This window comes from Glycine max, chromosome 14 (assembly GCF_000004515.6).
Source record: "Glycine max cultivar Williams 82 chromosome 14, Glycine_max_v4.0, whole genome shotgun sequence".
In the NCBI taxonomy this organism is placed as follows: Eukaryota; Viridiplantae; Streptophyta; class Magnoliopsida; order Fabales; family Fabaceae; genus Glycine; species Glycine max.
This window is the reverse complement of record NC_038250.2, coordinates 48,276,766-48,292,061: the sequence shown is the minus strand read 5'-3', so window position 1 is coordinate 48,292,061 and position 15,296 is coordinate 48,276,766. Positions and strand designations below refer to the sequence as shown.

General features: G+C 28.3%; 1 protein-coding gene and 1 non-coding gene across 2 annotated transcripts; one reads left to right on the top strand and one right to left on the bottom strand.

Annotated features, from left to right (window-relative positions):
- The first annotated feature begins 1,371 nt into the window (after positions 1 to 1,371).
- On the top strand, positions 1,372 to 3,415 carry LOC100305706 (uncharacterized). Its single transcript, NM_001248641.2, is given in 5 exon segments — positions 1,372 to 1,444; positions 1,544 to 1,636; positions 1,730 to 1,814; positions 1,914 to 2,047; positions 3,131 to 3,415. Coding segments are annotated over 5 exon segments (393 nt in total). The 5' UTR covers positions 1,372 to 1,441; the 3' UTR covers positions 3,209 to 3,415.
- A 2,098-nt stretch (positions 3,416 to 5,513) lies between these two features.
- TRNAS-AGA (transfer RNA serine (anticodon AGA)) lies at positions 5,514 to 5,595 on the bottom strand. The gene has a single exon. It is a non-coding gene; the product is annotated as a tRNA-Ser (tRNA).
- Positions 5,596 to 15,296: the final 9,701 nt, after the last annotated feature.

The window sequence follows — 15,296 nt, the reverse complement described above, 5'->3', positions numbered from 1 at the left end:
TCAATGCAATGATTTACCATTTACCTAGGCACACTCTAAAGCCTAAACAAGTGGAAAAAACCAATTCATTTTAAAAGGTTGTTTTAACCTATTTTAAAATTGAACACTAACATTTGTTCTAATTAAAACGATGTTCAATTAAATATAGTTTTACAACAATGATTGCTTATGAAAATGATATTGATTACAATTAACTTAATTTATGTAGTTATGTATTTTTTAGGAATTAAAAATATAAGCTGTAAAAAAAGGAATTAAAAATAGAAGAACTATATGTATATGGGTAGAAAATTTTCTAAGGTGCATTTACGTAAAATAATTCTCACAATATTTTCTAAATTTAAATTCAAAATTAAATTTATATTAAATTTGAATCAAGTTATATATATATATATATATATATATATATATATATATATATATATATATATATATATATATATATATATATATATATATATATTATTGTCATTAATAAAATTTCAAGATTAAAAATGCAATAAAAACTTAATTTCTTATTAAATTTTGCCGGTTGCATTGTAAAATTTAATTTGAAAATTAATTAAAGGAAAATTAAGATCTATATGATTTGAAATATCCAACAATAATTAAAAATGTAGAAAATGAAAATTTCTTATTAAATATTTAGATAAAATATAATTGGATACATTTTTTATCTAGTGCAATCGATGCATAAATTAAAAGTCAATAAATATATTTTTTAATACTTTCAATTATTTAAAAAAATATGAATTATTTTTAATATTTGAAATGTTTTTCTATAAAGATGTTCTTTCTTAAACTTATACTGCCTCTACATTAGATGTCTAGGTTATGTAAATAAAAATACAACTATTAATGAATTTTGTCCACAATAAAGAGTGAAAATTACTTTTAATTGAATCTATATTTGAAGTTTAAATATCATTTTATAATTTTTATTAAAATATATTATAAATATTAATATATGAGTAATCAATAATTATAATTTTTCAATGTTAAAATATTATATAATTTTAAACATCATTTTCTAATATTTTATGCTAAAATATAGTATATATATATATTGATTTCAGAGTAATCAATATTTCTATTATTTTTATTGAGATATACCTATTATCATTCATTCATTCTTTTACTTTACCATATTATTCTATAATTTTTATAGGTTAATTATTTTCTTATTATAAATATGTTTTATTTCTATTTTACTAGTTTTTTTTTATAAAAAAACATATGTATTTAATTTAACAAATACTAGTTAACATACTTATTTTTATCTAGGTCACGTACGACTATTTTAACAAAGTTGAAAAAAAATTAGGGTTTTTGTGGAATATAAAAGGGATTCTGTTTGCTGCAATCGGATTCACTCCGCAGCTGCAGCACTCAAAACCCTAGAGAGGACGAGAGAGCGTGCAACTTTCGGCAACCACAGACCATGGTTCGAGATCTGTTCTTATTCTCGCTTTTCTTCTTTCCATAAACTTCATCATCATCTTCTTCTTCTTCTCAACGTTGAATCTTCTGCTGTTGTTTGCAGACATTCAAGCGCAGGAATGGAGGTCGCAACAAACACGGCCGCGGCCATGTCAAATTCATCCGATGCTCCAACTGCGGAAAATGCTGCCCCAAGGTTGTTTTTATTATTATTTATTTCACTTTCTTCCACCTTCAAATTTTTTGTGCGAAGCATTTCAATTAATTGAAAAAAATAAAATAATAACAGGACAAGGCCATCAAGAGGTTTTTGGTTAGGAACATTGTTGAACAGGCTGCAGTCAGAGATGTGCAGGAAGCTTGTGTCTATGAACGTAATTTTCTTATCCGTTATTTATTTATTTATTTTTAGGAAAATTTCACATCTGTTTATGTTGTTTATTTGTTTTTTTTTTTAAATTGTTTATGTGCAGAATATACACTTCCAAAACTCTATGTGAAGATGCAGTACTGTGTTTCCTGTGCTATCCACTCTCATGTTGTGAGGGTTCGATCCCGCACCGACAGGAGGAAGCGTGAGCCTCCACAGAGATTCATCAGGCGCAGGGTAAACACTATTATAACCATTTTTGTTGTTTTATTGCTGTGTTTACACTGTGTGTTGCTGAATTGAGGATAGTTTGGATAATAAACTTGTATACTTGTACTGATGCACACTAAGTGTTCGGGGGAATGGATCCTCTGCATTTTCTTCATTTTGTAAGCTTTTTGGGCTAATCAATAAAATGGAGAGGATCTTTTCTCAAAGTGTTCAATTATTTGAATGTTAAAGAAATGTCACCGAATTTGATATACTCTGCTCTTAAAAAGAATTTAAAAGTTAAGGAGGCAACTTGTTTTTTGTGTACAGATTGAATTTTAAATGAGTTCCCAATTCCCAACTGCACAATTTGATCTGCATAGAGCATTTTCTATATTAAAACACTAGCTTGCCTTGTTTTGTTCCTTGATTGAGTTGAGTCGTACCTCCCCAGTAGACCATTGTTATTGGAGAAAACTGTCAATTTTATCCTTGATCAATTGCCCTATCTCCTAAATGGTTGTTAAAGTGAAAAAGTATTAAAGTAGTACTAGAAGTATTAGAAATCATGCTAAGTAGTCTCCAAATTAATGAAACCCCCCCTTCAAATTGGGACTTGAACTTGACTAAAACACATCAACTTAAAGTCGAAATGTTGGATATTACATTAGGGGTTACTTAAATAATTTCATTACATTAGGGATTATTTAGGATTGGAGGTAATATTGTAGAGGGGAAATTTGGTTTATTCTTGATACTGTGGATGAAGAATTTGACAAAACTGGAAAGGTCTCAGATTTGAATCCAATCATATCAAACTTGTGTCTTTTTCTATTCTTACGTTTGAGCTGTATGATCCAGAACTCGATATGCAAACTTATATTTGTTTCTCTGATTTGCTGGAAAATGATACAAAGGCAATTCATTCAGCATTTAAGTTTGCATTAGGGAAATGTGCTCTATTGTGTGTTAATATACTGTGATTATATGGATATAAAATTGTTACCAATGGTTGATTAATTGTTTTATGTATCTGTATTCTGAAATCTGAATCATGAATCAATATAGCACCTTCTCTTCGTTTGATGAGTTTATTTGTCTCTTTGCCAGGATGATGCACCAAGACCTGGTCAGCCCGGTCAAGGACCTCGTCCTGCTGGCACAGCAGCAGCACCTGTCCGAACCTAAAAGCAAGTCCTAAGGAATAAGCCTTGATTTTATGCTGGACCAAATTTATAATATAAACTTTTATTTGTTGCTTAATTTTGAACATATCAGTTTTGTGGAGGGTTATTTTTTTCTTCCAATCATCAGCTTTAGTCTTGGATGATATCTTTTTGGTTATAATTTGGCGGCTTTTATGAAAATGGAACTTGGTATGTGATAACTTTCAGCAATTTCGAAATGACATCTCCCGATTATGTTTTCATCGGAATTGGTTTTTTTTATGTCTGTTCTTTTTAAATTCTATTGTATTGTGCTTACTGTTTTTTTTATCACCTCTATATTATTTGATTTCTTGTATTTTAAAAGAATATGTTATTCTATGTTATGTTTTGAGTTGGATTATTATATTGGTCTAATATATATTTTATTGATCTCATTATTGAATTATAAAATAGTAAAAAATAATGATAAGAAAAAGATTGTAATTTGATTGTATATATGCATTGATTTTGATATATGAATGAGATCAAATCAAATAATTTTTTGGAGTATTATAAAATGTTTAATTATTGATTTGAGGCCTAATGAAAATATCAATCTAAATTGTCAAATTTCATCTACTGTGTTCGCCTTTTTTCTAAGAAAAAGATTACTCCAAAATGTTTATTTGATCTCATTCAATGGTGGGTTTTAGGATAAATTATATAGTTTTGGCCTAATAAAGCAAAAATCTTAAATTTCATTTACTGTGTTCAATATGTAATGGACCTTTGTACTAAGATAAAAATTACGATCTAATTATACCAGGGCCACAGCTCCATCAAGTTTCTAGTAAGAAGTATTAAACATCCATTTGACTTCTAAGAGTGAACTCCATAAAATTAGGTATATGCATAACTCGGTAGCCAATCCACCACGTAATTTGCTTTAAGGTAGATATTATGATCTCTTCTTAAACTTTATCACTCCAGTACTTGCAAACTTTCTCAATGTTATATGATGTGTTTGGGTACATTTTTCCTTTGCGTGTTACTACAATTCAGGAGTCACATTCCAACAATAGCCCCTTATTAATCTAACTTCAAAGCCAGTGTTGAAATACAACCCCAAAGTTTTGCCACTGGAGTGTTAATGGATTCTAATCGCGAGTGAACCTTCCATGCCATTGGCCAAGGGAACACCTAGAAATACACCTGTTCATGCACTATGCATATGCCCCTTCACATAACCATCTATGATACACTTGATCCAGCCATAAATATTGGAGTCGTCTAGTTATGTGAACCACTGCATATTGCACTAAGCAAGTCGAATGCAAAGCTTGTTTCTCCAAATTTGCTCAACTTTGCAAGTTACACTTAATAATTGAGTTTTTATGCAAAATTTTAGCTTCAAACACACTTTAAAGGAGTAATCAAACATGAACACAAACTGGTTTTGTTGAACTAATTGCAAGGAATCTGATCGGTGACAAATGAAGACATTGAAACACAGCTGAAGATTATGTGTGCATGATACAATCATTGTTGTCATCAGTAACATTACATTATGATACAATCCATGTACATACAATCATCCTGATCCTTGAAGGAGTTCATTACATTTTGAATTCGTGCACCAGTTACATACTGTTGTGTTGTCATTTTAGCTTTCAATTTTTTGTAACTACAATTACGAACATAATTCTTCCATTGAATGAATGTTTTTATGCTCTATAGTTTTGCCATATATTGCCAAGTACACCCGTCATATTACTGGGTAGAACTTGGTGGGAAAAATTGAGCTATCCACAATTTCGTCAACTTTTTCCATTTAAGGATCTGAATAAACTTCACACTAATCTTATAATGTCTAAGAATTTTAATGATTTGCATTTAGGTTCTCTAACAATACAATTTCTTGATGAAAATAAAGAGTATTGACGAACAAATTGGTAGCTAACACCAACAATGCAACACAATTTTATAGTACTGTAAAATATTCCAAACGATTTTAGATCTTAGAATGTAAAAGTTACGAGTTATTGAATTTTCTCGACAATAATTTTTTTTAAGTTCAGTTCTTATAGTATAACCGATAGTTGATTTTCCTCCTAATTCATAAGAGATTTCTTCTTGCATGTTTTACAAACAAAATAGAACATTTTTCTATCCACAATGTCATGAGAACATTTTTCTTCTAAAGGAATTTTAAATATAAGCTGGTTTCCTTTATAAAAAAAACTCTTAGCATGTATAGTTACTTTTTTGTTAATTTATTTTTAAAATAAAAATCAAATAATTACTCAAAATCCATTTTATGCGCCTTTTACAAAATTTACAAAAAGCGTGAACGGCAGGATTCGAACCTGCGCGGGCAGAGCCCACATGATTTCTAGTCATGCCCGATAACCACTCCGGCACGTCCACTTGATGTTACGCTTTCCAATTGTTTCAATTATATTAGTTTGAATAAATTACTCAAACCTCCCATGAGATTAAGAAAATTACACACACCTTCACTCAATTTTTAAAATATATTTAAATTTAATGTTATTATTATTATTATGGAGTTAGTTCAAGTAATTTTATGTATTGGATCTTTGATTGTTTGGTTGGAGTAATTTCATTTTATTTTTAAAACCTATAATTATTCATTTAACTTATAAGTTTGTTGGAATGAGGTTAGTTTATTGTTTTGTTGCTCATTATGGTATTCATTTGACCTAAGTTTTTTGTAACCTAATTTTTTTATCAAAATTGTGTCATACTCAAGGAGGAAGATAAGGATATTTGTGAGAAAAAATACTTATTAAATGTCATGTGTAATTGCTTGATTTGTTATTGTCAAATATTTGAATGACATTTAGGGAATCGGTGTAGATTTTAAAAATTGAAAGAAGACATATATATAATTTCTTTAAATCTAAAACGAGGTTTGTGTAAGTTTTTTTTAAAAAAAGAAAGATGCATATAATTTCTTTAAATCTCATGAGGTTTGCATAATTTACTCTGTTTTTTTTTTCAATGACAATTAGCATGCAACGTGTTGGCTTTATTCTTGCGATCATGTTCCCATGAATGCTTTGGTAAACCCATGGGCTTTTTTTATTATTATTAGACTAGCTCGATTTGTTTTTAAAATTATTAAATTAATGGAAGATATAAAAAAAAAACAGTTGTTTGTAAACAACAATTCATTATCGCATGTAGTAACAAAAATGGATAACGCAGTAGCAGCAATGGGTTAGAAAAGGGCTATGCAAATTAGCGATGATTACATGCATAATTTTAACATCAACATAGTATATGTGAACATAATAAATATAATTCAAAGTGGATTCTTACCCAGGCATGCATCATAGTCCTTGAGTGTGTAAAAGCTCTTTACATTGTTAGTGTGATAATGAGGTATAGAGGCTAGAGCTAATGGGTAAAAAAAAAGGAAATTGCAAATTATAATGCTGACTTTAATCAGATTTAATAGACACTATGAGAGTTTACAGTTCTTTATAGTAATTATTTTAATGAGAACATTTTTCTGGGAATTCTCTCAAAAAGAAATGGGAAAGTAAACTAATGTTTTATGCTACATACTTTTTCAACAAATTAACGTGATTTGTGAACTACATCAATTATTAGAAAATAATCTATGAGTGCAACAAATGATCTAACGAGAGGAATGAAAATGATTGACACAGGAGTTGTCCTAAGTGTTCCAGTAGGTGGAACAACTCTAGAACAAATTTTCAACAAAGGCTTTTGTTGGCATGAGTGTGAACCCACCAAGCTATGATGCTCTAGTTAAGTAGTTATACTTGGTGGTTGATCCCCTGCTTATTTGGCATTGAACCAGTCAGTTATTGCTTTGGTAAAGTATTTCATGGAAAGTAAGAAGCTAGTTGCATCTATCTACCAGGGGCAAAGATCTTAGCTGCTGCCAATGTTCTCAAGGTATAATTAGTACTGATTTACTTATAAAATCTCTTGTGTTCAAGTCAACCTCATCAGAAATGAGTACTTAATCATGCAGTTTAGAAAGGAAAAAGATGTTGATGGTTTGTGTAGTCTTTTTCAACACTGTGCAGCACTAAAGGGAAAGAAAGAAGGGATTTTGAGAGAGGGGAGCACCTGTAGTTGTAATTAATCTACCCCTCCTTTGTTTGTTACTTTGTTTACAAGTGGATAAGGATTATTTTCAAGGATCTTGCTATGATGATCAATAGTTGCTAGCTAGATTCATTTAGTCGGTGCTGCTAAATTATAGATGCTAAAGTCAATGATGTTTAGAAATTAGATCATAGGAGACATTTTGTCAGTTTTATAAGCAACAATGAAATTACATAGTTTTGGCAAATTGGGTTTCTCTTTAATGGATTGGTGAAGAGAAGAAAAGTTAACTGCTATGTACTTAAATAAATGTCTTGATTTGTTCAAGAGAAAGCAACTCTTTAACCAAGTGAGGGATGGGAATTTGGAGATTGAGTGATCATTTTAAAATCTAAGTGGACTTTGGTGTCCAGTGTTAGAGTTAGGTGGTTAACCGATACATGCCTGCATAAGCTGACTGAAACTTGTAACAACTTATGTTGAATTAGCTTCTTGAATAATCCCGTGTGCTAATTAAGTAATCTTTCTGTCTTTGAAATAATTGACTCAATTTTCTACAGTGACTATATGAACAGTGGACTACTAGTAAGTTGGAATTAGTATCTATCCATCTATTTGCTTATAGATATAGGATTAATTTAAGTTAAAAAAATACACTAGTAATTTAAGTTTAATATAGTGATTCTTAAGATAAATGGGTGGCTGACAGAATAAGGAATGCCAGTATGCCACACATCAAAATAAAAGGTCTGGATGATGTTTTGTTTCTATGACCAGGAGATCTTTGGTGATTAGCATGTATGATATTTTGGAAAATAAATGGAGCCAATTTTTTTAGCTATCTTTATTTCTTTGAATGCGTATCTTAATGCATAAGTAACTTTACTTATAGTAAAATGAGGTGGGAAAACTAAAAAAAAAAGTAGCTTTGTCTATTTTAAGAAAGTAAGAGAATAGAAATGCTTTATCTCTAATCTCCAATGTTCACCAAGAATAATGTCTCAAATTATATTCTATTGTAAAGTGCTAACTTGGATGATCAAGATTATATATATATATATATAATCAAGATGCCTAATAGATATGACAAAAAATAAAATTTTATTGTTGTCGTCGCATATGAGAATAATCATCTTATGTGAAAATGAGAATGACTAATCTCAACCATTAGATTAAAATAAAATGTCAAGATTAAAACATTTTAAATTTACATTAAAACTTTCTTTAACTATAAATGAAGATTTACCAAACAAAAAATCAAATATCTTAAAGATTTAATTTATGATATCCTAAGATATCTTAAACTTTCGTCATGATTGTTTTCACCATAATTATCATAGCCGCTACTACAATCACCATCATGATCGTCAATTGTCACCATCACTACCAACCTATCTATATGATTGTTGTCACCGTTATCATCGTCACCACTATTACTATGATCGTCGTCATTGCCACCAACATGATTGTTACTGTCGGTGGCAGCGGCAACAACGGTCATATTGGTGACACGACAATAATGATAGTAGCGATGGTGATTGTAATAACAATTTTGACGTAAATTAAATCTTTAAAATATTTAATTTTCTATTTAATAAATCTTATAGAGATTTTATAGTTAAATGAGATTTTAATTTGAATTTAAATTTTTTTAATCTCGATCTTTTATTTTAATTTAAAGATTAAGATTAATCATTTTTATTGTCATATTAAACAATGATTTTCATATGATAAGTCCTATATATATATATATATATATATATATATATATATATATATATATATATATATATATATATATATATATATTCTCATCACCTCTTGTTTCATTTTCCTTCCTCTCTCTATATATATTCTCAACTCTTGTTTCATTTCCCTTGAGATAAACATATCAGTCTTCCCCCTATAATTGTAACTTTGAAAGTAAAATCTCTGTTGACTTCTTATATGAGTCTTTCATATCTTTATATATTTCAACCCGTTTCTTTTTCCAGCTCAACTTCCAATTCTTCAATAAAGTTTAGAAATCAAATGTTTTCATAATATTTTCTAAGACTAGCTCAGCTACACTTCCATTAAGCTCCATCCAAGCCTTCTTTCCACACTAACACTCAAATTGACAGGGACAACTGACAAGTCTACAAATGTATGTCCAAAATTTCCACTATTCATCATAAAAATTCAGCAGATAATTATTAAACAATACACATGCCCAACAAATTTCAATTGGAATTTGTTTTCATATTTGCAGCTAACACAATTCAAAAAAGATAAAGCATGACGTCGTATTATCATGACAGCAAAATCAACCCATAAAAGGTACCCCAACACACGATAGTTAAGAAGTTAGCTTTCAAGGGGTCAGGACTCGAGCATTCAAAAAGGATCACATGATAAATTCCCCATGGCAAAGTTGTCAATTAAATTAAGGCTAAGTTAGAAGTCAAATTTGATGATCTAGTCTCAGTTTGTCACACAGATTCAAATCAAGCCTCTACACAAGAAATACTGTACACATGCTAGATTTGCTCTTGCTGTAATCATACAAAACATTTTAAAAAATTGCACCAATCAATCTTCTCAGTTAACAGGTAGCATATGTTTGGTTATATCCCTTGGGACAATATAAACTTAAGTTTACAAACGTAGATGAGTTTATCCCTTTTTGTAAGTTGTTCGGTTCTGCGCCTTTGTCTCCTCTCAAATGGAGTTTTAGCTCGAATCTTGAATAGCCTTTTATGTTAGGTTGTGAATTTTTATTTTAAAACTTACTACGAGCTTACTTTTAAAAGAGAAATTAAATATCATGTGCACTTAAAATGTAAAGCAGTTATATACTCTCATTCAATGATAAATTATTGTTTATTTATAATAATTATCTAAAAAATCATATTAATAGATATTTTTAATTTATCTATAGTGAAAAAAATTACATTAATAATAAGTAGTCATTAAACTTCTTTTTAAATAGAAGTATTCCAATATAAATTTCTTACTAAAATTCACTTGTAACTAAAATTAATTTTACAAAATTTAATATAAAATTTACAAGCACTCACCCAAATATATTGTATAAGATTGAACTAGAAACAATTCGATCTAGATTATTGTTACTCAATAAGTCTCTAGATAGCAGGAATTTTGCTTACATAGGAGGATTGTCCATTAAATAAGATAAGTGGCATGAAAGATATCCAAATTATGTGAAAAATTGTTCTAGCTAGATCCTTAATCACTTGTTGGAGTTCCTTCCAAAAATAAATTGTATATTTATCATTCTAAACTTTAATATAAAAAAAATGAAAAGGAAATTTAGAGGGTGCATTATTAAGTATAGGGTTCACATCAATGGTGGGAGAGAGCTCTAGCCTTTTTACTGTTGGTGGCATAAAAGTTTAAGGAGTTAGGTAGTGGGTATGAGTATGACGGCTTTCATCTCATCAAACTGTTCGGTGCATGTCGCATGTTGCATGTTGGGGAAAACCATAACAATTAAATTTTATACGATGGTGGCTTAATAATTATTGCTAACATTCGATTGAATAATACTATGATAGAAATCAATCAAAAATAAATTAAACAATTCTATAAAATAGTAAAATCATTCCCATCACCAATAGGACATTTTAAACGTTCAAATAAAAGAATTTGTTTTCTCATTGTTCTCTTTTCCCTTTTATTTTGTCGTTTTGTTTAATGTAAACGATAAGACAAAGGACATTACAAAGTACAAAGCCTCAATTAGCTAGTCTGGTTAATCCGTTAATGCCATGGGAACACTGGAACATTGTCGAAACAAATAATAAACTAGAAAGGAATACACCATTTGTTGACCAACATTAACAACTTAGTATTCATGTGTCACACAAGCACGACAACAACGTAACTTTTATTCCTAGCAATTACCATGTCTGATCTTGAAATTTTCACTTTATAATCAGCATGAGTAACTTGTAATAAAAATTACCACCAAATTTACTGTATAAGTGCACACTTGAAAAGAGATTGGAAGAATCCCTCTTTTATTTTCATTCTTAATTTTTTTTCCGTTAACACTTAACTTGAAACTACTAACGTACTTAATCATGTGGTTTCTTGGTTTAAGTGACACGATCGAAAATGTTTAGGACGAGTGACCCACAAGACAAAAACATGCATGTGAGGCCCAGTCAAGCATTTCTACCTTTTACAGCTTATACCCTCCTTTATATTTGTTGGTTTTGTTTTGTAGTAAAAGAAAAATTGGGACTAAATATAATGCTAGGTACTTGGATAAAATTTAGTGGGGTAGCTAAGCATGATGGGATTTGGGTAGGTTCCCCTAATCTAGGATATAATTTTTCATTATTTGGAATGTCATTTTTTTTTATTATCCTGATTTGTTTTTTTAGTGAGACTCCCATAAGGATGAGTCTTACAATCATAATTTGATAAATATATGAACGAATTTTTATAAATTAATTAATAGAAAATTCATCTAATTATTCTTTTCGTATAAATTTTTTCAAAGAAACTTATTCAAGCAAATCTATATACATAGTTTGACCTGACTTGGTTTATCTAAAAACTAGACAATTGTTTTGGGATAATTATTATCCCGAGTCAATATATTAAAATTGATTTTTAACCAATGCGAATATGAAAAAAGTTGGTTGTTAATTAATCGAGTTATTGATTAAATCTACTTTTGGTGTAGTTAAATTTCTTACGTAACTCAACCTATACATGCTAATTCAAGTAATAATATCTCTTTGTCATTTCTCAAGTCCAGGCTCGATTCAACCAGAAACTAATACATCTTAGCCGACTCAATTTATTATTATAATTTAATATGACTAAAACTATTTTGTTTGACTCAATAATAATGCCTATAACTATTTAGAGATTCTATAAATGCAAGTTTTTTGTCATATAGAACCGACATAATAAATTTAATAATTTTATATAACTGTATAAATAAAAATGACCCTACCGAATCGCTCCTTTTATAGACTTAAACATGCACCACAACAATCTCTAATTTGGATAAAGCTAGCCACGTACATTGTTAAATGTATTTGTGATCCAGGTTGTGTGGGTAATAATATTATTCATCTGTAATCCTCATTTTGCCCGAAATAAGAATAAAAAGGTGTGATCGGCATAAAGACAAATTAAACATTCCTCATAATATATTAGTCCAACTTCAGATTAGTTAAAATTATTTTTTCTTAATAATCGAAAATTAAGATAAAAAAATATTCCTCTTAATATTTGTACAATTATATATTTCAATTAATTTTTTAGATTAAGTTATATTTGAGTTCAAATTTCAATTTTAATATAATATTAAAATCTATATATCTTAATCTTAATGTTGATTGATCCATAAATATTTATATTTTACAAATTTATGCTATTCATTCCTGAATATTGTAAAGAATATACTAAGATCCTATAAGGTTGAATTTTTTTTTTCTATTTAAATAAGATTTTAGAATTGAGTTATTACGTGCGTGTTAATTTGGTATCGTATTGCATTAGAGAGAATTAATATTCGCATCCAGGGATGGATGGATGTACAAGGTCCCCCTAATTTTTTTCTAATTAAATTTTTTGATATGGGTGATATTTCAATGTTACATACTTGTTTTTATTTGTTGGAATATCATTATGCTTATTAAGTTAACTCATAAATTTATATGAATTTACGAGTTCATTGGTACGTTTTGAGATAATTTGTCAATAAACTTTTTTTAGATTCATAGCAAACTTGGTAGGCTCATGGGTTTAAATTTGAATTTGTTAGATTAAAAAATTTAACTCAAAATGTTCATCAACTGAGCATTTCATTTAATCGATTTAAGTTATTTTATGGATTATTTAAATGGTATTTATCCTTTTTTAGTTATTTAAGTGTTATCTTTAAAAACTTATGTTTTATATATAATTGTGTGAATTTATCTAATCTAAGTAGTAATGTAGTATTAGATTTTGTTATTTTAGTATTATGAAATTTATGATTTATTATTTTGTTTTATTATAGGGGTGAAAATTTGAAATGTTGAATTGATATATTATTTATAAGTATTTTGTTATTTTTTAAATGAAATAAATTCTTATAAAAAAATTTTGAGTCTTTTTATCCATGAAAATTGAAGATAAATATAAAAAAATTTATAATAACTCATTTTATTTAATTGAGTTACATCCCTCTACGTGATAGTCACATAATAAAATGTTAGTTCTAAAATATTTTCTAACAATTCTAAGGTGTTATAACTCTTTTGGTGATGTAAATGTGTCTAAATGGTTTGAAAGTTAAAAAAGAAAAGAAAAGGATACATAATAAGCAAAATATCTAAAACATAAAATTAAAAACAACATAAAATTAAAAACACATGATATGCAAAACCACAAACTACTACCCATGAATCAAAATCCCAGACACAAAAACCTTACCCACAACAGTAGAGAACCACATAAATCAAAATCCCAAGCTCCAAAATACTACTATTATTGTCCTGCACCCACCACCCACCACCAAAACCCACCTCACTTTTTCACGATGTTTCTCTTCCCCTTTCCCCACAATCATTGTCATCCCCTTTACTTTGTTCACTTCTTCTCTAACAAACACAAAGGGTTGTTTTGTTTCAAGATATTACATTTCTTGGAGAATATTATTCCATCAACATGTTTGGTTGGTATTTAATCATTTCATAAAATTATTTAATTAATTAAAAAATCAAAAAGTAAAAATAAAAGAAGAAATAAGAAATAGGATAGTTGGAATGGGTAGTTATTATAAGAAGGAAGTTACATGTAGAATTTAGATACTCATCATTCATCATGAAAATAAGAAGTTTGACAAATTTGAGTATTTAATATTTTTGGGAATCAATGATGTCTTGGATATATATTTTTAAAACCCTTAATAAACATTGGGATTTCCCACTTGGATATATATTTTTAAAACCCTTAATAAACATTGGGATTTCCCATCTTCATATTCTTGAGAATAATTTGTGATACCTTAAAACATCCACAACATAACCATAATCAAGATTTCATTATGAAAATTAAAAAGTGTGAATCAAATTGAGTAGACAACATATTTTTGACTAAAATTTAATTTTCATCTCCTTTAATTCTTGATAAGTAATTTTGATCTTCATATTTTTTAAGTGATTTTAATTTTCACATTTTAGAAATTTTATAATTTTGGTTCAATTTTTTATTTTACATATTTGTTTTGGTTCATTAAACCTTGAATTTAACGTATTTATTTAAGGTATTATAAAAAATAATTAGCTAATTAAAATGTAAAAATAAAAAAAGTAAATGTATATGAATTGATTATTGAATCAAAATTACGAATCTTTTAAATACTGGAGCCAATATTGTGAAGAAAAAAAAACCAAAATTATAAAATAAAAATTAATTAAATAAGGAACAAAATTATAACAGCCCATATTTTTTGTATAGACAAGGTAAAGGACTGCCTTATAGAAAATGCAGAAGCGTAACTACCCCTAAATTGGCTTATCCATTTACAGCCAAAATAATACAGAGCTTGTAACGATTTTTTTTTTTATTATATTAATATTTGCAATGTGTGAGCGTGAGTCAATCTTATTTTCACACATGTTATATTTATTTGAATAATTTTAAGTACAATTTTAAAATAATTATAATAAAAAATAATAAATTTATTATATAATAATTTGTGATAGATGATAATGTAAAAAAAGTTTACACTTTGAAACATTTTAAATAAACATAGTCTAATTGTCATAGATTTTTTTTATTTGTAAGAATTGAAGAGTGTTAATTAGAAATTTTATAATAGTTCATGTATTTTGAAGCTTAATTTTTTTTTACTATTTGAAGCTTAATTATGCTGTGAAATAGTAAATTTTTAAACTAACTATTTGTTATTATCGTGGTTTATTTTTGACAGAATGTTATTATCGTGGTTACTTTTATAATTAAGGTATCATCATTAAGTTTGCCCTAACACTATAGCAACTTAAATGCTC